Genomic DNA, 22961 nt, shown 5'->3' with positions numbered 1-22961 from the left:
AACATTCAAAAGCATTTAGGGTATCAGAAGGCCGGCTCCAAAGGCACGTTCCCCACCAGTTGGGAGATTTGTGCCATCGCCATATTTGAGCCTATTTCATCATCTACCCGATGGGAGAGGAAAGGGAAGGGAAAGATGGGAGGAAATAGGAGTGGGGTCCCTTGAAGAGGGAAGATCGCATAAGCGAAATGAGAGCATGTAGCTCCATACCACAATGGGTTCGAACAGCGCCCTAAAAAGGGCACTGCAAAACGCATGAGCGTAAAGAGAGCCTATAGCTTATTACCACAGCGGGTTAAGAATAACAGGATGTCCTGAAGATTCAGGCTTCTGAATTCAGTTTCACTTAATAAGTGTTTACCAAGTAATTGGAATCGCATTTGCGCAAAAACTGGACAGTTACATATCAGGTGATACGAAGTTCCATAATCGGAGTCACAACTATCACACACAAATGAGTCAGCACGCTGAATATTTGCCATGTGATAGTTGAGTCGGCAGTGGCCTGTCAACGCTCTGACCAAGAGACTGCAATTCTGCTTTTACAGATTTGTTAAATACTTCGCCACCTTTGGAGATGGCTCAGTAATATACAATTTTGTTTGACGACACGACTCCAAACTATTCCAATATTGCTTGTGCTGAGTTGCCGCCCAAGAGTTTATCTGAAGTTTCACCCAGCACTTCGAAATTGGAATAGCCGGCTCAGGGCCAATGAAGTTATGCGATGCTCCATCGCGAGCTAGCTCATCAGCCAATTCATTTCCAGCGATGGAAGAATGGCCAGGTACCCATACAAGGTTTACAGAGTTGACTGAATTCAGTTCCTCAATTTGAGTTCGACATGCGATAACAAGCTTCGACCTTGAGTTGGCCGAAGCGAGAGCTTTTATAGCAGCCTGACTATCTGAACAGAAGTATATGACTTTACCCATTACGCGCTGTTGAAGTGCTGATTGCACTCCACACATAAGCGCAAATATTTCCGCCTGAAAAACGGTGCAGTTTCTACCAAGTGAGTAAAACTGATTCAGCCTTAGCTCACGAGAATATACTCCTGCACCAGCTTTACCTTCAAGAAGGGAGCCATCAGTGTAACATACTATATTGTTTGATATACTTCTTTCCAAATAGCCAGACGTCCACTCTTCCCGTGAAGGGAATTGTGTGGTAAATGTCCTGTAAGGAAAGTTACAAGCAATTGTGAGATCACTTGGAGCAAGGACAATTTTGTCCCAATTCACCAAAAGTGGAAACAACGAAGTGTGTGTAGATCTACGATTTACTGGATTTTTCTCCAGTAGATCCAGTACCCATAAACGGTAAGAGCAAGAAAGTGCTTCTTGTTTAAGATATATGTGTAGTGGCGCAACGTCGAAAAGGGCCTCGAGCGCTGCTGTGGGAGTTGTAGAGAACGCACCAGACATCGCCATCAAGCACATCCTTTGGAGATGGCCCAATTTTGATTGGATTGTTCTCACTTCGCCCTTTTGCCACCACACAAGACATCCATATGCCAATATTGGTCGAACAACTGTTGTGTAAATCCATTTGATATATTTGGGTTTGAGGCCCCAAGTTTTACCAAAGGTTCGCCGGCATTGACCGAAGGCCATGCAAGCTTTTTTGACTCTGAAATCAATGTGAGGTGTCCATGAAAGTTTGGAATCTAAAATGACTCCGACATACTTTACTTGATCAGTCATATTAATCTCAGTGCCAAAAAGACGTAAAGGTCGAATTCCATCGCGGTTTCGTCTTTCCGTAAAAAGAACAATAGATGTTTTATTCGGGTTAACCGAAAGGCCATATTGGCGACACCAACTCTCGACTACCTGAAGAGCACTTTGCATCAGGTCGAATAGGGTGCTTATGCACATACCAACTATCAGAGCTAGATAGTCGTCGGCAAATCCATAAGTTGGAAAACCGCAATTATTGAGTTGCCTCAATAGCGTATCTGCTACGAGATTCCACAAAAGTGGTGACAAGACTCCCCCTTGGGGGCATCCGCAAACACTCAATTTTCGAATCGCTGCTTGACGCAATGTCGAGAAGAGATGTCGGTTTTTGAGCATTTGATGAATCCAATTGGTAATCATTGTAGGTAGCCCATGGTTTCGTGCGGCTTCCAATATGGCATCGAAAGACACGTTATCAAAGGCACCCTCAATATCCAAGAAAACACCCAAGCAGGATTGCTTCTGAGCGAATGCTTTCTCGATATCGTATACAACTTTGTGTAAAAGAGTCACAGTGGACTTTCCAGATTGGTAAGCATGTTGATTCACATGAAGAGGCATGTTTGCCAAATAAACATCACGGATGTGATGATCGATAATGCGTTCCAGACATTTCAGAAGAAAAGAGGTCAGACTGATTGGTCTAAAACTCTTCGCTTCCTCATACGACGCACGGCCTCCTTTCGGGATAAACTTTACAGTAATATCACGCCAGGATCTGGGAATATACCCGGTAGCAAAACTGCTTACAAGTAGCTTTTTCAAAACATGTTTGATAGACTCAAATCCCTTTTGGAGCAGAACAGGATAAATCCCATCCGCTCCTGGAGATTTGAAAGGAGCAAAACTATTAAGTGCCCATTGAATCGATTCAGTAGTTACGATACTGCGAGCCGAGGCCAGAGACTCGTAACTACATGAAAAGACATTTGGTTCATCCGTAGATGCTATGTCCACACATCCGGGGAAGTGTGTATTGAATAAACATTCTAAAACTTCTTCATCGGAAGAAGTAAAGTCACCATTAGGTAAGCGAATTTCGTTCACTTAGAAATCCTTAGATTTTGCAAGAATTTTGTTCAACCGACTGACTTCACTCAAACTGGAAACATTTGCACAAAGGTTTTTCCAGCCGGATCGTTCAGCAGAACGAAGAGCCTTCTTGTAAGCCTTGCGAGCCGACTTGAACGACTCTGATCCAGCTGAACGGCGTCTGTTCCAACTCCTTCTACATTGTTTCCTGAGTCTAGTCAGATCGGAATTCCACCATGGGGTCCCTCTTGTAGTCTTTACAGACCGCAGAGGACATGCTTCTTCAAAAGCTTCCATAATGTAGGATGTTGTAGTATCAACGGCATCATCCAGATCACTTGGATTTTCAATGGACGGAGAATATCCATGAAATTTGGTCGCAACCAATTCAATATAGAGTTCCCAGTTTGTTGACCGGGGATTCCTAAAACGCAAAGTCTGCGCAGTTACATTTGAATGTTCAAAGAAGATGTAGCGATGATCAGATAATGATTCCTCATCTGATACATGCCAATTCGTCAACTCGTGACTGATTCTATTCGAGCAGAGCGTTATGTCTAACACTTCTTCTCTATTAGAAACCATGAAGGTTGGGCGATTGCCTATGTTAAGTAATCCAAGGTCTGTACTACTTAAGTATTCCATCAGACTGGAGCCTCTCAAATTGATATCCGAGCTGCCCCAGATGATGTGATGAGCATTGGCATCACTGCCCACAATCAGCGGAAGGCCTTTTGTTACGCAGTGTACGACAACTCGTTTGAAGTCATCCGTTGGGGATGGTTCATCATGTGGTAAATATACCGAACAATGACGTATTTCCTGTTGAGGTCACCAACAGAAACATCGATTGTGACAGCACATACATCTCTGGTAGTTAACTCAGAAATGAGTGTAGCAACGATTGCTTTATTAACGAGCACGCATGCGCGGGGCATGAAGCGCGAGTTTGCCATTTCAAGCTTGCTAAAAGTAGCAAAAACTGGGTCCACAAGGTTACCTAGATAGAAGTTCCCTCTACGAAAGTAGGGTTCTTGAACTAGCGCCACTTGGGCTGCACCATTTTGCATGAGTCTGCAAAGATTGATCGTTGCTGTTCTTTTATGCTGAAGATTGATCTGAGCTAACCTAACCGTAGCCACTACCCAAACTAGGCAGGATTAAGCTTTTTGCAATCTCAGCACGAAAAAGACCAGCAACGAAAAAACCAGATCGGTATCTATTTAAAGTCGCCAAAGGCGAAAGAGCACAGAATACACTGTGTAAAACGCATAATGCGAATCCATATAGGTGATAATTTAAATTAAATGTCAACATATTCATAATCCCACCCTTATTAAGCCTCAAGATAGAGACTGAAGAAGGGCAGCCGATTATCTCGGAGAAACACAAGGTCACCTGCACCATTGCTCCGGGTAGCACAGGAAGGACTCAATACTGTGGAGGGCGCCCTGGTACCCCACAGGCTCCGTTTGCGGTTAGGTTTTATTTAGACCCCCCTAACCATTCATTCTTAGGCACGGTACGCATCACACCATAAATTAGGGGTCACCTGTGAGGTGGACTTTTACCACCGGAACAGGCAGTCCGTAGTGTTAATTCTTAGCCAGTTGAAACAACCGCTACCGACACTACGCGGCTATCTAGGCTGCTCGGGAAAAGGAGGTTAATATTGATGATTAACTCCTGACGTGCCCAAGCAGCCAAAAAGAAGCACGCAAAATGTGGCTAAAGGTTTTCCGTCTCCAGTTCCGTTCCCTGGCTTAAAAACGAACGGCTTAAGCGCCACCTCCGAAGAGGACCTTCTGTCGAGTTATGAAACCCAATTTCAGGGCGGGTTTGTTTTATAAGAGTTCAAACAGCAATTTAGGAAACAAAACATGATACTCAAATATGGTGAATCGAAATTTCTCAGATATAGAGGTCGTCTTAAACGATTTTCAAAAAAAGGTAATGCTGACACACAAAGACACCACTCACGAGTATCATCACTGGAAGAACTCACTAATTCAAATTTCCCTGTCCGCTACTGAAACGTGAGTGCATAGACTGTATCCTAGGCAGTCCATCTTGGCGTAGAGGAAGACGGGGTAAGAGCGCCCGCCGGGGTAAGACGGACCACCCCCAGTTTGGCATGAAAATGGCGGTTTTCTTGAATGTTCAGCAAGCACTTTGCATAAACACAAGATTTCTAACATTCCAAAGCATTTAGGGTAATACCAACATTATTTTTTCAATGACAAATATCAAAAACAAAGTTTTTGCTCGTAGAATTTGAATTTGATCTAATTTTAACAGATGCTCACTTAAGGATTTCGGCAGGGATTTTTTTTTTGTTAAAACATAACAAATTACCCGTCTATGCTCTAACATAAATGTGAAATATGCTTCAGTGAAGTGAAATATGAATTGTAAATATTAAGCTTTGAAATAAGGTCCTACTTGTGAAAATTGCGCAAGCGGGGTAAAACCGACCACTGTTGATGTGGTAATATCGCCACTCCTAATTTATATCAAATAAAATGTCTAAACCATTTTATTTGTTGTAACTAAGTTGTACATTACTATTCAAGTAAAATAAAATCAATTTTGTTAAAAATACAAACCAAATCCGCATACTTTTCCAAAATATGGGCGTCTAAAGGTAATGATAAGTATATATCTAAGTTTTTTTAACTAATTATCCTTATGAAGAATTCATAAAGCAATATACTTTTTAGAATAACAGGGAACTGATGTATTTTTTCGTAAAATTGTGATCGAAAATTAAGGTGGTCACTTTTACCCCGGACGAGACTCGCTAAGACGGTCTTCTTTTTCTGTGATTGCTGAGTTTTTTTCTTATTCCACTTTGTGTTTATACCAATTATGCGCAAGACGTTCAAACCCTCACATGAACCTTTCAGCAAAAAATGATTGAGTTTACATCACATCGAATCATACATAGCCGTTTGAGTGAAATTTCGTGCCAGCAAACGTAGTAGACATTAGAAATAATTAATCTTCTGCTAAGATTTATCATCAACTTTAGAAAAAAACTGCTCCGCTGACTGAGGTTTTTAATAACAGTTTACTTTGAACACAATACTTTTCACTTTTTCAGCCATAAAAATGGTGGGCTGTATTTGACGTTTCGTGAGAGGGGAATCTGGGCTGCATATGTACATATATACGTTGATATTTTTCCCTTGGCGAGTCTCTCTCAGGTATTACCCTGTCGCTAAAAATAATCGTGATAAGAAATCACTTTTTCAAGCTTCAAGAAATAATTAATTTTTTACAAATACAACATCTGCGATATTTTTTGATCATCCCCAAGGCTAATAAAACGACATGCTGCGTCGAAAAAGGATTTATTGATTCTTGATTTTGACATGTGAATTTAATTGCTTAGGCGGGCGGTCTTACTCCGTCTTCCCCTACAAGAAAAAAAAACAGGTTGAACGACGCGAAACGTATGAAATCTCGAAGATCAAAAAACTGTTACATAATTTGTGAAAGTAAACAGCGAAAAAATTTGAACGTTTATTCAAATTTTATAACCGAGATTTTATTCATGTCATATATCCTAGCTTTCCTCAATGTATGTACACGGAAAAAATGAAGTACTCAAATGTAAGTTCATTCCACTCAACTCGGGGGGTTCGTGCGTTTTCTTTATTTTGAGTTGGTGGGGTAGAAGTTGTTTTCATTTGCAGCCATGCAAAAAATACCTTCTGAATAAGTTTCTTTCACTCAACCAGATCAAATAACTCAACTTTCAGTACTATACCACTTACTCAAATTTGAGGTAACGCTTCGATAAGGTTCGATTTTTTTGGTTGTTTTGCTCTTCGCACTCTGATAACAAGGAGCGAATGAAACAGAGAGAAAAGTAGCTCAAAAGTAAGTTAAAATATACTCAAATATGAATTTTTTGTTTTCTCCGTGTACTTCTATCGACATTCATAGATCATTTTCTACTTCTCTTCACGCAGCGAACTGGAATTTTGATATGCATACATCTTCCCTTATGAAAGGTGGTATAATTATTGTAATACGCTCAGGCCTATTGATGGCAAAATACTTGGTTCGATTCCAGGTTGCTGCGTAAACATTTTTTATTTTCAAATTCTGGTTTCAAAAGGCTAATTTATGAAATTCATCACGATTTCTTAAGGCAAATTTTCGGTAGGTGTATTTCGATAGTCCATTTGCCTCAGTGTTCGAGCTCGATTAGTTGTGTGCAAGGTACGTGCATTGTACACGGAGAAATATTTTTACCTAATTTTTGAGTTTACTTTACCCAAAATTAAGTATATCGATTATAGTTTCAACCCAAAATATCTCGGTTTTCTCTTTCTCCCACACGAATGTTGTCGAAAATAGAGAGAGCTGCATCTACCCAATGGGGGTACTTTGGCCCAATAAGCCAAATTTGGGTAAATGCAAGGTTTCTTATGTTTGGGTCGAAAAAACTCAATTTTGCGTTAAATCAACCCAAAATTGAGTATATTTTTCTAATGGAATTAAAGCCAAACTACCTAGTGGGGACCTTGGAAATTTAGCCAAAATTGAGTTATTGGGCTCAACTACGGAATTGCGTTGAAACAACCCAAAATTGAGATGAATTCCGTCTCCGTGTACTCTGTATCCAGAGTGCACCCGCCTTGGTTGTGTGGAGTACTTAACGCATACGCATGTGCCTATGCTATAAATCGTTTGTTTTTTACTGTGCGCCCTGTTTTCAAGTTACACGTATGAGAGAGCGAGACAGCACCAGCAGAAGCGACGACAATGAATGCACTGGCAAAGCAGAAGTGCCGGACGAATAATGCGACGACAAAGCTGAACTCCAGTTGTAGCGCATTGACGATAGTGGTATTGCGACTACCACTCCAAATACGGCGACGAAATGCGACTTTTTGGGTTTACCAGATAATAATGTGTCGCACGCAAGTAATCGCATGCGTTGGAGCCGGTTGGTGCACGGTGGGGATCGTCGATGACTTAACCTTAACACATTGCCTGTCTACGTGCCAATAGAAAATGGCGATGGCTGCTCTGTCGGAACGGTTCGTTCCCTTCCGGCCTTCTCCTCAAACCAGGACTTTTTAACGCTGAGGCTTGGGGTCGAGAGTAGCTTTTAGCGAGTTGATGCGCTGTGCCGAGTTTGATCGGAGATCGCTTGACGCAGATCCTGGATAAATATCAGTCGAATGTTTTTTTCTATTCACAATCGCACACACAAACTACCGCACTTAGCCTTTTGGCGGTAGGTTAACGACCTTCTTCTTCTTTCTGGCATTACGTCCCAACTGGGACAGAGCCTGCTTCTCAGCTTAGTGTTCTTATGAGCACTTCCACAGTTATTAACTGAGAGCTTACTGTGCCAATGACAATTTTTGCATGCGTATATCGTGTGGCAGGTACGAAGATACTCTATGCCCTGGGAATCGAGAAAATTTCCTTTACGGAAAAATCCTCGACCAGCGGAATTCGAACCCACAACCCTCAGCATGGTCATGCTGAATAGCTGCGCGTTTACCGCTACGGCTATCTGGGCCCCAGGTTAACGACCTATACTTGTCGAATTAAACACACCGTGACACTAAAAGAATTAACATGCACTCTTGTCTCTTCCTCCGATCTATTTTTAACGATTGTAAACGTTCGGGCTTGAACTTTGAACCTTGGGCTTATTCGTGTTTCATGGTGTAGTGTGTGAGGCGACAGGACTTCTTTCATGAACTCCTCCAATAATTTATGTGGAATAGGTAACTCTAGAAAGGATTTCTCTCAACACGCCTTTATGAATTTATCTATGGAGTCAGTTTTTTTTGCGAAACATAAGGAATTGATGTCTCAATAGTTTTAGGAATGCTAATATGGAACATATTGGGAAGTTATACCTCCAAGTATTCGTCTTCACCTTGGATACCTCCTGGGTGGATTCGTCTAAAATAACACTTTTTGCAATTCCGTTGCAAATTAGTTTATTTTTATCAAAAGAATGGACAACATAACGGCCTACTTTTCCTACGGAAAGAAACAGTGCTGAAAAGTGCTACTTTTCAGCACCAATATCAGTATCGAAAAGTAGCACTTAGTTATCAAAATGACGTCGGGTTGCATTCATACGTTATTTAATCATACTTTATTGTTCTGAATGCTCAATGACTTAGTCAACTAGGTTCTGATTCCACATCCGTATGATGAACCGAATATACTCGGATTCGAATTGTAGATTCGGATTTATAATCAGAAGCTGGTTGACTGTGAGGGATTCTGAGTTGAAATAGGATGCATCTTTATGGGGCAGTAGAATATGTAAGCTCACAAAAAACGTAAGAGGTTGTTTCCGAGATACAACCGCCAAGTTGACGTTGGATAACGTTAGCTTCTTCTATTTCCTGGCTTGAGACCCTCATAAACTTATGAAGGATTTCTACTGATAAAAATCCAATCAATTTACATACTATTTGTTGCATGTCAATTCTAACCTATTATGGACATTGTGTGTTATTATTTGGTTGGTTCGGTTAACACTTTAACACCGATAGAATCGGTCGATGGAAGAAGAAGCAGCATGAGCGGTAACTCTTGTTTCCCAAATAAATATTCCAGTTGATCGTTAGGTCCACGCATGATCCACAAAGATTGGTTGTTTTAGTGGGTTCCGAAGCCAGTTTGAGGTTGAGGTACTTCTCCATGAAGTCCGCGAGCTCCATGTTCTCCTCTTTGCTCAAATCGATGTTAAAGTTGTCAGTCACGATGATTGGCATGATCTTTTGATACTCGAAGAAGTTCCGCACCATGAAAACTTCTTCTGCTTCGTCGTGGTATCCGGGGAAATCTAGAGGCAAATATGCGATTCCAGAGCTCGGCCGTCATGGTCCTGCAGGAAGCGAGTGGCCTAACTGATCGGTTTGTTTGAGAATACCAACCTGTGCGTGATCCTCGCAAAGCGTGTCAGCATCATGCCGAAGGACATCCAGCTGACTCGTCGTATCCGTGGAGAACGCGCTTTAATTGAATTGCAGCACAATTTCAAACAAAATAGCCCTTTTCAGGGTCACAACAATGCATTCGACGTAAAAGAGTTACCCAGACAACCAAAATGTACGTATAAAGAAATCACCAGGAGGCTTTGTATGTGCAAAATTTCACTTATAAGATGTCGCGAAAAGGCCTTCTACGTACAAAAGTGGAGGCGATATACGTGCATATATAATGTGATGAATAACAGCATACAGTATTGGACAAAACATTTGCAACTTTTTCGATTTTCCATACAAAATGACCAACTTTGAGTGCGTCGAGAAAGTCCGAACAGTGCATCGAGAACGCCCGAGAAGTCGTCAGTTTTTTTTCCCTCTCGGGTGACGCGTTCTTTTCTGCTGGGCAGTGCATCAAGAACGCCCGAGAAGTCGTCAGTTTTTTTCCCTCTCGGGTGACGCGTTCTTTTCTGCTGGGCAGTGCGTCGAGAAAGCCCGAGAAGTCGTCAGTTTTTTTCCCTCTCGGGTGACGCGTTCTTTTCTGCCGGGCAGTGCGTCGAGAAAGTCCGAACAGTGCATCGAGAACGCCCGAGAAGTCGTCAGTTTTTTTTTCCCTCTCGGGTGACGCGTTCTTTTCTGCTGGGCAGTGCGTCGAGAAAGCCCGAGAAGTCGTCAGTTTTTTTCCCTCACGGGTGACGCGTTCTTTTCTGCTGGGCAGTGCATCGAGAACGCCCGAGAAGTCGTCAGTTTTTTTCCCTCTCGGGTGACGCGTTCTTTTCTGCCGGGCAGTGCGTCGAGAAAGTCCGAACAGTGCATCGAGAACGCCCGAGAAGTCGTCAGTTTTTTTTCCCTCTCGGGTGACGCGTTCTTTTCTGCTGGGCAGTGCGTCGAGAAAGCCCGAGAAGTCGTCAGTTTTTTCCCTCTAGGATGACGCGTTCTTTTCTGCCGGACAGTGCGTCGAGAAAGTCCGAGAAGTCGTCAGTTTTTTTTCCTCTCAGGTGACGCGTTTTTTTTCTGAGTGCTTTTATATGGCCGAGCACACGAGTGAAGCTGAAAGTGAATTGTGGCTGCTCAATCAAGGATGAAGGATCAATCGGTGAGCTCGTTTCATGCTTTTTTTTTTAAGTCTATAAAATATGTATGACCGCACATTTAATCGTTACATAAATATGATTTTTCAACAAACTATGAATGGTTCGTCACTGTAAGTGTCGGCATCAACTCTTATTCATAACTTTATTGTGTTATATTTTTTGTATTAAAACACTTACCTTTATTTTTATACATAAAAAAATGCTTTGAATGGTTTGGTCTGTGCTAGAAGTGTAGACTTGCAAAACGTTCATTTTATTTAAAAAACTTTGAATGGTTCGCCACTGTAAGTGTCGGCATAAGAATATTATGTGATGGTCTAGCCAATCGATATTTTTTTTTTCAATTTGAGTAAAATATCCTGTAGGAATGTTGCTTTTAGCTATTTGTTCAACAAACTTTGAATGGTTCGTCACTTCAAGTAACGGCATTATTTTCTCATACTTGAAAATTTTTCATGTCAATCGAAAATTTTATATTTCTAAGCATGTTTATATCTCACAAATAATCGTTTATCATGGTCTAATCGCTTATCAAAGTGAATCCTGTGACCCAACGATCCTCCCCATTAACAAACATCCCTCCCAGTAACCTTTGCGGAGATGCAGAGGCAAACACGGTCTCCTAATAGCAAAGGTTACACACTAACATTCCTTCCCCCAATCCCACCTGACTGCAAGGACGTGGCCGGCGCCGTTATTGACCCTGTATAAATAGAAGCACTGAATTATGCACACTGAAGAAGATTATGGCCAATCCCAGCCGAACTTCTAGTTGATTCTTTGTGCATTTTCACTGACTTCGGTTAATCACGGAATAGCAACCATTGATATGTGTAGTCAGTCTAAGCTAAGCTAAGCTAAGCTTTCCATACAAAATGACCAACTTTGGTAAGCTAGATCTCAGTTATTTATCGTCCGATTTGAATGAAATTTTCACAGAACATCAGATATAACTTGAATATTAACATATATTTTGGAATGATTTTTCCAATCACGGGTTTATAAATTATAACGGTTTATCTAAAGTGTAATTTTCGACGAAAAATTCAAAACTATTTATCTCAAAATCTGATAGCCCTACACAAAAACTGTCTTCAGCAAACTTGTTCACCTCGTTAAAATCTACAACTTTGCTGAAGATACCATGAAGCTATTCCTTCAATATGTTTAGTTATGTCAATTATAAAAAATCGTCAAAAAATTGACTTTAGTCAAACCGTTACTGCTTTTGAACTTGTGATTGGAAAAATTACTCAAAAATATATGTTAAAATTCAAGTCATGTCTGATGTTCTGTCAAAATTTCATTCAAATCGGTCTTTAAATAACTGAGATATAGCTTACCAAAGTTGGTCATTTTGTATGGAAAATCGAAAAAGTTGCAAATGTTTTGTCCAATACTGTACAATGCGAGTGTATAAATTTTATACAGAACTAACCTGTGATCTTATGCGACGTAACTAATGATAACAAATGTTGATTTGACAGCTGCTACGGATTGATGCGACGTACTATGTACGATTGTACGTGACGAAACAAAATGTATAAATGCGAGGAAGCTTGTCAATCTGACGATTTTCTCCACCATGTTTTGCGGGTTTGATATAATTTGTATGAATTAACGAGTTATAACATGAACTTGTATGCGATTTCTGGTTGTCTGGGTACAACCAGAGACATTTTATCTATTACTATTAATTGATTAAATAATTTATTTATTTATCAATTATAATTTTGGATGATTAGTTTTCAACGGAGATAAATGGCAAACAAAGTTTAACCTAGGTTCCCGTCGCTCGGGTCAGGCGGCATTTTTGCAGTCTTCTTTGTGTGCATTTACATGTAGATAGCGATGACGACAACGACATTATTCAAAATAAGTAAAGTTTGTAAGGATGCTTAAAATATATCTCCGAGCCTGATTTCATCTTCTAAACTCGTACCAATTAGCTTATACGGTTGAAACAATTATAATTCGGTTAGATTTCAGAGATTTTATCTAGGAAATTGCCTACATTTAGGCGTTTTCATTGCAATTCTTGAAATTAACTATTCATTATTTCTTTAAATATTGCATTATTAAGAATTTTGCAAGCATATTCGGATTCAGGGAGCTCATATTTATTATGTAGGGTCGTTTCAAAAATTAACAATAATCGCATTGATAAGAGATCAATTTCACCGCGAAATAAGATTCCACGTTTTTTTATTTAGAGGATGATTTTGAGCACTAAAAACACACTTGTTAGAAAATTTTGGTACAGGAGCCAAGGAGGCTGACCGTCGTACTTGTATTACTGCATTCAGTTGTTTGGCATTTTCAACATTATTGAAAACAGACAAGACAAATCATGAAAAATGATCAGTTTCACCCGAAATTACGGTACCTACATGTAAACTTCAAAACGTCAAAACCTTATAACAGCACGAATAATTTGCTTTTCTATGAAAAATAAGACATGCCTCGATGTTTATTGGAGTAGATTCGTAGAAAGATTTCCAATCGATTGGTGCAAGAATCTTGAAAATGTATGCGGGCGTTAGTAAGTCATTAGCAGTCAAAATCTAACAACTTTTCGTGACGCGAGCAATTTTTCGTTTTTCGAAATTGTACCCCAGTATGTTGCCGTAAGACGTTATCCAACGTCAAAAAAAAAAGGACCAATGCTACCCCGAATCACGGTACATCCCAATTCCACGCTTGCAGCTGGCATTGAGTGCCTATACAGAAGACTACGACCGCCTACCGTTTGCGATTCCGCAACAGATTTCCCAGAAATGAATATCAATCAAAACAACAACCGACAACGACGGCGACTACGACGACGAATACTCCCCGATGTCGTTCGTTGGCGTGGGCTTGGTGTGAACCGGCCAACTCCCTCGAGGACTGACTTTTTCGGTTTTGATTAACCAACCAACCAGCGGAAACGCAAGCTAGCAGCAGTGGTGTGAGATTGACCCAGTTGAACTCTTCTACGGATCGGTGCTTTTTGCCACATGCGATGGCAAAAGGAGGGCTGGATCCGTGGAAAGGATTCGCCGGCAGGCCTACAACTCACGACCCACGTCGACGACGGCCACTATGCGGTATCAGAGGATAGGTAACACGATGGATGGCGGCTGTTGAACCGTTCGTGTTGGAAAATTCAGACCAATACGAAAGCAATGAAATTCTGAACGAAAGGACGGATTAATTATCCGCAAGCCGCGAGCGTTGATGAAGCTGATGATGGTTGTGGTTGCTGTGGGTACCTCATAAATTTAGGTGAAATAGATGTGGGGCGAAAGGACCTGCAAGGTATATTCGCTTAAAATCATTTGACATATCAATGTTATAGAACACATATGTCAGATTGAATTATGAAGGGTCTGTAAGAAATAGTTATAAAACTTTTCACACAGATTCGTAGTCTGTAAAGAAATTTGCACAAAAAAAAACACTGTACTTATGCAATAATTCAACCTGGAATGTCTACATGTTCAAGAAATTGACATGTACTTGTATGTACTTTCTTAAATTGAATTGAATAGTTTTTGAAATGAGGCAGTAAACGCGCAGCTATTCAGCAAGATCAAGCTAACGGTTTTGGGTTCAAATCACGTCTTTCGAGTAGGAAATTTTCTCGACTTCCAAGGGCAAAGAGCTACTTCATACACTAAGCCAAGCTAAGCTCCCAGTTGGGACGTAACACCAGAAAGAAGAAGATGAATTTTAATTGCTTGGGTTAATTACCAATTATTGTACGGTTGTTCGTCACGAAAGGAGAACTACCGCGCCAACTATTTTTGAACAGCAAATAGAAGCCGCCCTTTGTTCGTTGATAGCATTTATTGAAAAGTGTGTAATGACGTTGTGCGAAACTTCAGGAATTTCTAAATAGATTCTATCAGGATATTTTTTCCGTAGATTCCACCAGGAATTCCTCTAGACATTTTAAAAGAGATTACTCAAGAAATAACTTTCAAGAAATTAATACAAGAATTTCATCAAAAATTCTACCAAGAATTTCCACCAGGAATTACTCCTATCTCAAATCTTTCAGTGATTCTTTTAGTGATTTCCCTAGGAATCTGTGAAGGAATGATTCCTCCGGAAAATACTTCACCGTTTTTCTCTACAAATTTCTTCAAAAATACCTGCATATTTATTCCAGGAACTCTCACAATGATTCTACCCAGAATTTTCCAAAGAGTCATCAAGAAGTTCATCCAGGAATTCCACCGAGAATACCTTCAAGGATTCCACCAGGAAGCCTTCATGGATTCCACGAGAAATACTGCAAAAGAATTCATCAATACTTTCTACAGAAGAATTCCTGGTAGAATCCCTGGCAGAACTTCAAATAGAATCCCAGAAGGTGTTCATGATGGAATCTCAGGAGGATTTTATAATGAAATCTAAGACTATTTTCTAACGGAATCCATGGAAGGACTACTGATGAAATCCCTCCAGAAACCAATTAAATCTATTGAAGAACACCTGTTGAAATCCCTAGAGAAACTTCTTATGGAATCCTTGGAAGAACTTGTGATGTATTCCTTGGAAGAATTCCTGATGGAATCATTAGAGGAACTCCTGATAGAATTCCTGTAGAAATTTCATGTAGAATCTCTTAAGGAACTCCTAATGAAAATCATGGAGGAACTCCTGCTATAATCCCTTGAGGTTCTTCTGATGTAATCCCTAGAGGAACTTCTGAATGAACCCCTGTAGGAATTCCTGGTAGAACTACTGATGGAATCTATGAAAAACATATTGATGTAATCCCTAGAAGAACTTTTGTCTTTGTAGGAATGCCTAGTTGAATCTCTATAGGAACTCCTGATGAAATCCCTTGGGAACTACTGATGAAATCCCAGCAAGAACTCCTGATGAAATCCCTACAGAAACTTTTGATACAATCCCTGAAGAAATTCCAGGTGAAATATCTAAAAAAATGCTAATTAAATCCCTAAAGAAACGTCTGATGAAACCCCTAAATAAACTTCTGATGTAATCCCTGGAAGAGCTCCTGAGGTTATCCCTAGCAAAACTCTGGAGGAGTTTCAAATGGAATATCCGAAGAAACTTCTGATATAATGAAATGTCTGTAGAAACTTCTGTTGAAATTTCTGAAGAAATTAATGATAAGGTTCCTGAAGAAATTTCTGACGGAATCCCTAGAGGAACTCCTCTCTCCTCCCTCCTCAGATGCATTCCTGATATAATCTCTGGAAGAATTCCAGGTGGAATCTCTGAAGAAACTTCTATTCCATCCCTATAGAAACTCGATGAAATCCCTGGAGGAATTCCTGATAAAATTGCTGAGGGCACTCCAGATAGAATCTCTAGAGAAATTCCTTATCACTTACCTACAAAAAAATCCTTATGGAATTCCTTGAGGAACTCCTGATGTAGCTCTTGATGGAACCCTTGGAGGAATTCCTAAAGATATTCATGAAGGAGCTCCTAATAGAATCGTTGGAGCTACAGCTGATGAATCCCTAGAGGAACTCCTTGTTATATTCTTAGTTAAAATATTGATAGAATTCCTCGAGGAACTCCTGATATAATCTCTAGAGGAGCTGCTGATAGAATATCATGAGGAATTCCAAGGGAATCTTCAGAAGAAACTCTTGATAAAAACCCTGGAGGAACTCCTGATGAAATCCCCAGAAGAACTCTGATGAAAGCCCTCTAGGTACTCCCTGGAGGAAATTCTGAAGATATTCTCTTGGAGGAATTTCTAAAGATATTCTCGAAGAGTAGAATCATTGGAGGAACTCCTGATGAAATTCCTAGAAGTCCCAATGGAATCCCTAGAGGAACTCCTGATAGAATCCATGGAGGAACTCCAGGTGGAATCTCTGAAATAACCTCTGATGGTGTGTAGCATGCATGTACATAGATCGTATGATTGTGTGTATTTCGCCGAATATAGAGACTTCTGCTTTATCGACTGCGAGCTTCGAGCGTGGTCATCGCACAAGATAACATGGACCAATAGGTATTCAAATAAGTATTCTTTGAGTGCATACGTAGGCTGTGACTAGCATCGCACCACAAAAAAAGATCCTCTCTGTTTTCGGACTTGACAGTGTGGTCACGAGCAAGTAATATCACTGCTTAAAATCAATCATTGGTTCTGGCCGATCTCTTCTCCTATAACACAGAAATGCATAGATGGAATCCTTGGAGAAGCTTCTGATGGAATTGCTAGAGGAACTTCTGATGGAATCTCTGGATGAATTCCAGATTCCCTAGAACAATATCTGATAAATTGTCCAGAAGAACTCCCGATGGAATCCCTAGAGGAACTTCGGATAGAATTCATAGATGGGCTCCTGATAGAGCTCCTGAACGAATCTTTCGTGGAACTCATGATTGAATCTTTTGAAGTACCCCTAATGGAATTCATGGAGGAATTTTTGATGGAGTTCCTGTTGGAATCCTCACAATAACTTCTGATGGAAACTTTTGAGTTCTCCTGATGGAATCCCTGGAAGAACTTTTTCGGGAATCCGTAGGCAAACTCCTGATGAGGAGCTCCTGGTGGAATCCCATGGGAAATTCCAGCAGAACTTTCGGAAGTAATTTCTAAGGGAGTTTTTATAGGAATTGCTTGAAAAATCACTGGACAAAATCTTGATTAAATTTCTGGATGAACACCTAGTGGAATTATGAAGGAATTACCGATGAAATCCATGAAGAAAGTTTGGTAAAATTCATAATGAAATTTCTGCAGCTTTACCTGGAGGAATTCCAGGGAAATTCCTGATAGGTTCCTTGTAGGAATTCCTGGTACAATCCCTGGAGGAATACCTTATTGAACTGTCAAATTGGCAACATGCTGAATCTGCTGATGATGGATGGATTTTAATGGAATTTGTACTAAGTGTTACGTCTGTTTGTCTGTGAATATAGTGTACAATTTCATCTTTAAAAACTAGCACATGGCATCTGATAATCTGTTCAGCAATCAATAAAACCAGATGTTTTGATTATCAAAATTATTTGAAATATTGAGGGGAATCCGAATCGCGGTCTTATATGCGAGAGTCACGATCATAAGCGACTCAGTTTACGTTCTGTGCAGAATCGGAATAATTTACGTCCGTCAATATGAGTAATAGCGGTTTGACTAAAGTGAGTTTCAGCCAAACTTCTTTTTACGCTCCCTGTTTTTGCGCCCCCTCCATTTACGCTCCAAAAATTCCAACTTACGCTCCTGCCTGCCACTTTTAATCTGAACACTTTTTAATCTGTACCCCGCTAATTTGCACATCGTTCAAATTAAAAATTATTCAAACGTCATTTAGCTCATGGAACGGAGTGAAGTGAGATGGAACGCCGTGGAACGGAATGCAGAATCAAAACAAAATAGTGAAAGAGGTAACCAGAAACACGTTTCTAGGGTGACTAGATGTTCAAATTACAAATAAACCCCGATGGTTTGCATGAGGTACCGTTCAAATTAGCGGGGGTGCACGGTAGTAATGCGTATTTTTGGAACGGGGCCAATGAGTAGATGACGAAAATCGATGTCTGACGCCATTTTGGAATCCAAGATCACGACTTCCGGTTTGTGAAAATCACTTGAAACCCACTAAATAACGGTATTTTTGGAACGTGACCGATGGGTAGATGAAGGTAATCGATGTCTGACGTCATTTTGAATCTTGAATTTTAAATTTTGAGTCACCATCTCGAATTTCAGAACGGCGTCAGACATTGATTTAAGGCATATACTCTTTTGTGCCGTTCCAAAAATACCCATATTGCATGGGTTTCGAGAGTAGAAGCATTAACCTAAGAATGCTAATGTCGCTGCTGTTCGTGTTACCAACATCTAGTTTGCCACGAATTGACAGCCTGAGTACCGGGCATCAAAGTGTCAAATCAATTATAAAAACATAAACAACAACAAGGCATTGAACAAACAATGAAAAACCATAATTAAAGGTAATTTTAATTAAAATCTGTTTTGTGACATCAGCGCTACTAGCGTTCTACTACTAATATTTCTATTGTTTCGAGTGATTCTCACAAACCGGAAGTCGCCATCTTAAATTCCAAAATAACGTCGGACATCGATTTCCGTCATGTACTCATCTGTCGCATTTCAAAAATACCCATATTGCATGGGTTTAAAGTGATTTTCACGAAGCAGAAGTCGCCATCAGGCGCCATGGCGTCAGACTATGGTTTACGTCATCCCTATTGAGAAGTACCACGGATAAACAAACCCAACCTCTTCGCAAAACTTCTCGAGAAAAAAAGAAAAGCTTCATTACCGGTACGCTTCTAATTCTTTTCACGCTCAAAATTCAAACTTACGCTCCCTCTTTTTACGCTCAGAATTCCAACTCACGCTCCCTCCTTTTGCGCTCTCCCAGTTACGGGCGTAAAAAGAGGTTTAGCTGTATTCGAATAATTTCAATAAGTGACTTGACTCAAAAAATATAAGTATGGACCGATGCACGATTTCACTAGTTTGACGTTTGAGCGGTGCCGAATTCACTCGTTGCCATGGTCACTTAAATAACACGGCACCGCTCAAACGTCAGATAGTGAACTCGTGCATCGGTCCATTGTCCAATGGACCAATGCACGGGTTCACTAATTTGACGTTTGAGCGGTGCCGAATTCACTCGTTGCCACGGTTACATAAATAACACGGCACCGCTTAAACGTCAAATAGTGAACTCGTGCATCGGTCCATGGACCAATGCACGAGTTCACTCGTTGACGTTTGAGCGGTGCCTTGTTATTTATGTGACCATGGAAACGAATGAATTTGGCACTGCTCAAACGTCAAATTCGTGAACTGGTGCATTGATCCATACAGTATGGCATACAAGAAGATCTTCCATACACGGAGAAAATGAAGTACTCAAAAGTGAGTTCATTCCACTCCATTCGGGGGGTTCGTGCGATAACCTAAATTTGAGTTGATGGGGTAGAAGTTGTTTTCATTTGCAGCCATGCGAAAAAATACTTATTATTATTTTTGTTTCAGTAGAAAGTCTTCATAGTCCTTCGTCATCCTTCATCGTAAAATGGTCCGAGAATCGGTTGAATTTCTTATACTAAGGGTTCATTCACAAATTTCATAACGCCGGAAATGGTCATTTTCGACACCCACCCATCCCCTTGTAACAGTTTTTGCATGAATGTTCTACAAATTTTGTGTGAGCTGTAACATTTTTAGGACACCCATCCACCCCTTTCAGCGTTATGAAATTTGTGAATAGGCCCTAATCCAAAGAGAAAGCTGATGAAGTAAAATCGATCACTACAGATATGCCTGTTTGATATTCAACGCGAGAGTTGTACGTGGTACATGGACGGCCCCATTTCAGCTTTATAATAACAGCTGAACCCTATGTTGATTGAGAAAAATCGCAATATGTCTACTGTTTGAAGGCTGACTACCTTCTGTGCTCCATAACAATTTGAGGTCATATTACACTTCATATTTGAAGTTCTAGGTAGCGTGACGATAATTGTGAAACCTAAGAAGCAATTCCATAAAATACATAATAGCATCCAAGCTCTTTTTTGACCTCATTCCTTAACAACAGTGCTACTATAAAATGAACATTTCTGCCCTTTACTCAAGACAATTTTCTCTCATTCTATTTCGTTCCATGTCGCACTGGTTACATCTTGGACCTCGAATGTCGTCGTCTCTTGCGGCCATCCTTTCGGAACCACAAATCACGTTCTTCAACCTCGGCGAAATGCACCGTCACAAAATTAAAAATCCATGCCAAACCCACATCATTCGTAATCGTAATCGTGCCGTGTGCGCCAAACCGCATTGGGATCGATTCGTACTGCAGAAACGGAACCGTAACGTTTACACCGGCGTCCGGTACAACAAACTATCCAGCGGAAGTGGCGGAGGAAGTGGTTCCCGAACCACAAAGATATCAATACCAGCCGATGGTGATGATTTATTAGAACCAATTGTAAATAATTCCGAAGACGTGGACGACGAGGAGGACGATGATGATGAGAATGGGAAGGGCCAGGGCGAGAAGGGCGACCACGTGTACCACGACGATGACCACGAACTGCACGATGGTGCAATGGTTACCAGCAGCAGTACCAGAAACAGCGGAGCAGGCCACAGCAGGCAGAACCGGTTTGTGGCCACAGGACATCACGGGGCATCACGGCGAGGGACAAGGCCACAGCCGGACTCGATACGGTTTGCAAGGACTTGAAAATGGAAAACGCGAACGTAGTTCCCTCCCCCCAACTGCGGAGATGAGGGAAAACGGTAAACTGTGTGCTATAATAGGCGATAACAAATTATTATAAATATTTACTTAAGTGAGGTCGGAAGCGGAAGCAACGGGGCTTGAAGCCGTCTCAATAGCTGGGATTGGGCAGCCGTCCGTTCTTCCTTAGATTCGCCTCAGATTTGTTATACTGGAAGCCTTGGTTGGGGGAATTGAGGGAAGAATGAGAAACAAGTGCGAGTGGAAACAAGATGCGATCGAAAATAAAATTTGGAGAAAAAACACAAACGAAATGATGTTCATGATGTTGATGACGATGGCTGACGGAATGATGACGATGAGGCAATTGGGGGCGATAAAGTAAGTGTGTTTGTGGATATGTGGGAGTGTGGGTATTTGGGGTAAACAATCTTTTGATTTGGAAATAAAGGAAAATTAAGAACTTTTTTGTTACTTTTTATACACTATTATTGCCGTAGTCGATAGGAATTCGGGCAAAATGGCGATTACGCGTCTTGGAAGAGAAAGGGAGATTTAGATGTACAGTGTTAAGGCACTTTTCAAATTCCGATGACATAAAAATGGAGCAGTTAGACGACGAAAGCATGAGGGAAGCTGAGGAAAAGCTGCTTATTGGAGATGAAAAGAAAGGTTGTTGTTAGACAGGGGAACAAACAGAGCGATTGGTGACCATTGCATTGGCTTCAGCTTATGTCTTCAAAATAATAGTCTTGTTAATGGCGACAACAGTAAAATAAGAAACATCATACGCCTGTGAAATGCGAGCAAAAGAAATGAGTGTTCCGAATTATTCTCCCTCCATTACTTCATTGCGTTATTCCATCTTTAAGACAGAACCTGCTCCTCTCGACTATGTTTTGTCCCTTTTCCAGATAATTATGTTTTGCGGATTTTTCTCGCAAAGCACAATTATTGTAAAATCGAAACACTGTGAGCTCTTTCATTGCCATATGTTTAAAATATCACAGATAACACACGTCGTTTTCAAAACATCGGATCATCGAGAAACAGAGTGAACAGTGGGAGGTAAGTGGTACAGAATTACATCCATTGTGAAAATATTTATGCTAGAATTGGACTGATCTAAATGCATAAAATCGATCGTGATTTTACAATTTTTTGTTTTTATGATTAGATATAAAGATATTGTCAACAAAATTTCAACAAAACCAATACTTCGTTGATCTCTATCATATAAAATAACGTAAACATAGCATTAAACTAGTTTGAAGATTAAAAATTTGAAATGATTCACTGAGGTAAAATTGATCATTAAAAACAGACTTAAGATCCTTAGCTACTTTTTGGGTTCACTGATTCAAAAAACGACGTCAAACGATAACGATTTTATGCATTGTTATGCAGATTGATTTCAAGAACTAATTCAGTAGTTCACACTTAAGCTTACAAAAAAAATCATATTCTTTATGTTGCAAACCCATCTATTCCGGGATAAATAGCGCCGCCTGGAAGAGTTGGAGTGCGAAGAGATGGAGCAGTTGTATCGTTCTCAAGAAACACGTATCAGGTATCAGAAGGCCGGCTCCAAAGGCACGTTCCCCACCAGTTGGGAGATTTGTGCCATCGCCATATTTGAGCTTATTTCATCATCTACCCGATGGGAGAGGAAAGGGAAGGGAAAGATGGGAGGAAATAGGAGTGGGGTCCCTTGAAGAGGGAAGATCGCATTAGCGAAATGAGAGCATGTAGCTCCATACCACAATGGGTTCGAACAGCGCCCTGAAAAGGGCACTGCAAAACGCATGAGACACATTCCACGCACATCAAAAATTCAAACTCTGAAATATTTCCAAAGCTATGCAGAACATAAAAGACAATATATTGGATTGTATAAAAAACATA

General features: G+C 40.5%; 1 protein-coding gene across 2 annotated transcripts in view; it reads left to right on the top strand.

The window, feature by feature from the left end:
- LOC5573800 (furin-like protease 2) overlaps positions 1 to 22288 on the top strand; it is a 1094423-nt gene extending 1072135 nt beyond the window's left edge. For both annotated transcript variants that reach the window (XM_021848509.1, XM_021848508.1), the window contains exon 16: positions 20673 to 22288. In XM_021848509.1, coding sequence (XP_021704201.1) covers positions 20673 to 21059 — 387 coding nt within the window. In that variant the 3' untranslated portion in view covers positions 21060 to 22288. The remainder of the gene's footprint in view (positions 1 to 20672) is intronic.
- Positions 22289 to 22961: the final 673 nt, after the last annotated feature.

Source organism: Aedes aegypti, chromosome 3 (genome assembly GCF_002204515.2).
Source record: "Aedes aegypti strain LVP_AGWG chromosome 3, AaegL5.0 Primary Assembly, whole genome shotgun sequence".
NCBI classification, from domain to species: domain Eukaryota; kingdom Metazoa; phylum Arthropoda; class Insecta; order Diptera; family Culicidae; genus Aedes; species Aedes aegypti.
The sequence above is the reverse complement of the archived record's forward strand: the minus strand, read 5'-3'. Positions and strand labels throughout refer to the sequence as shown.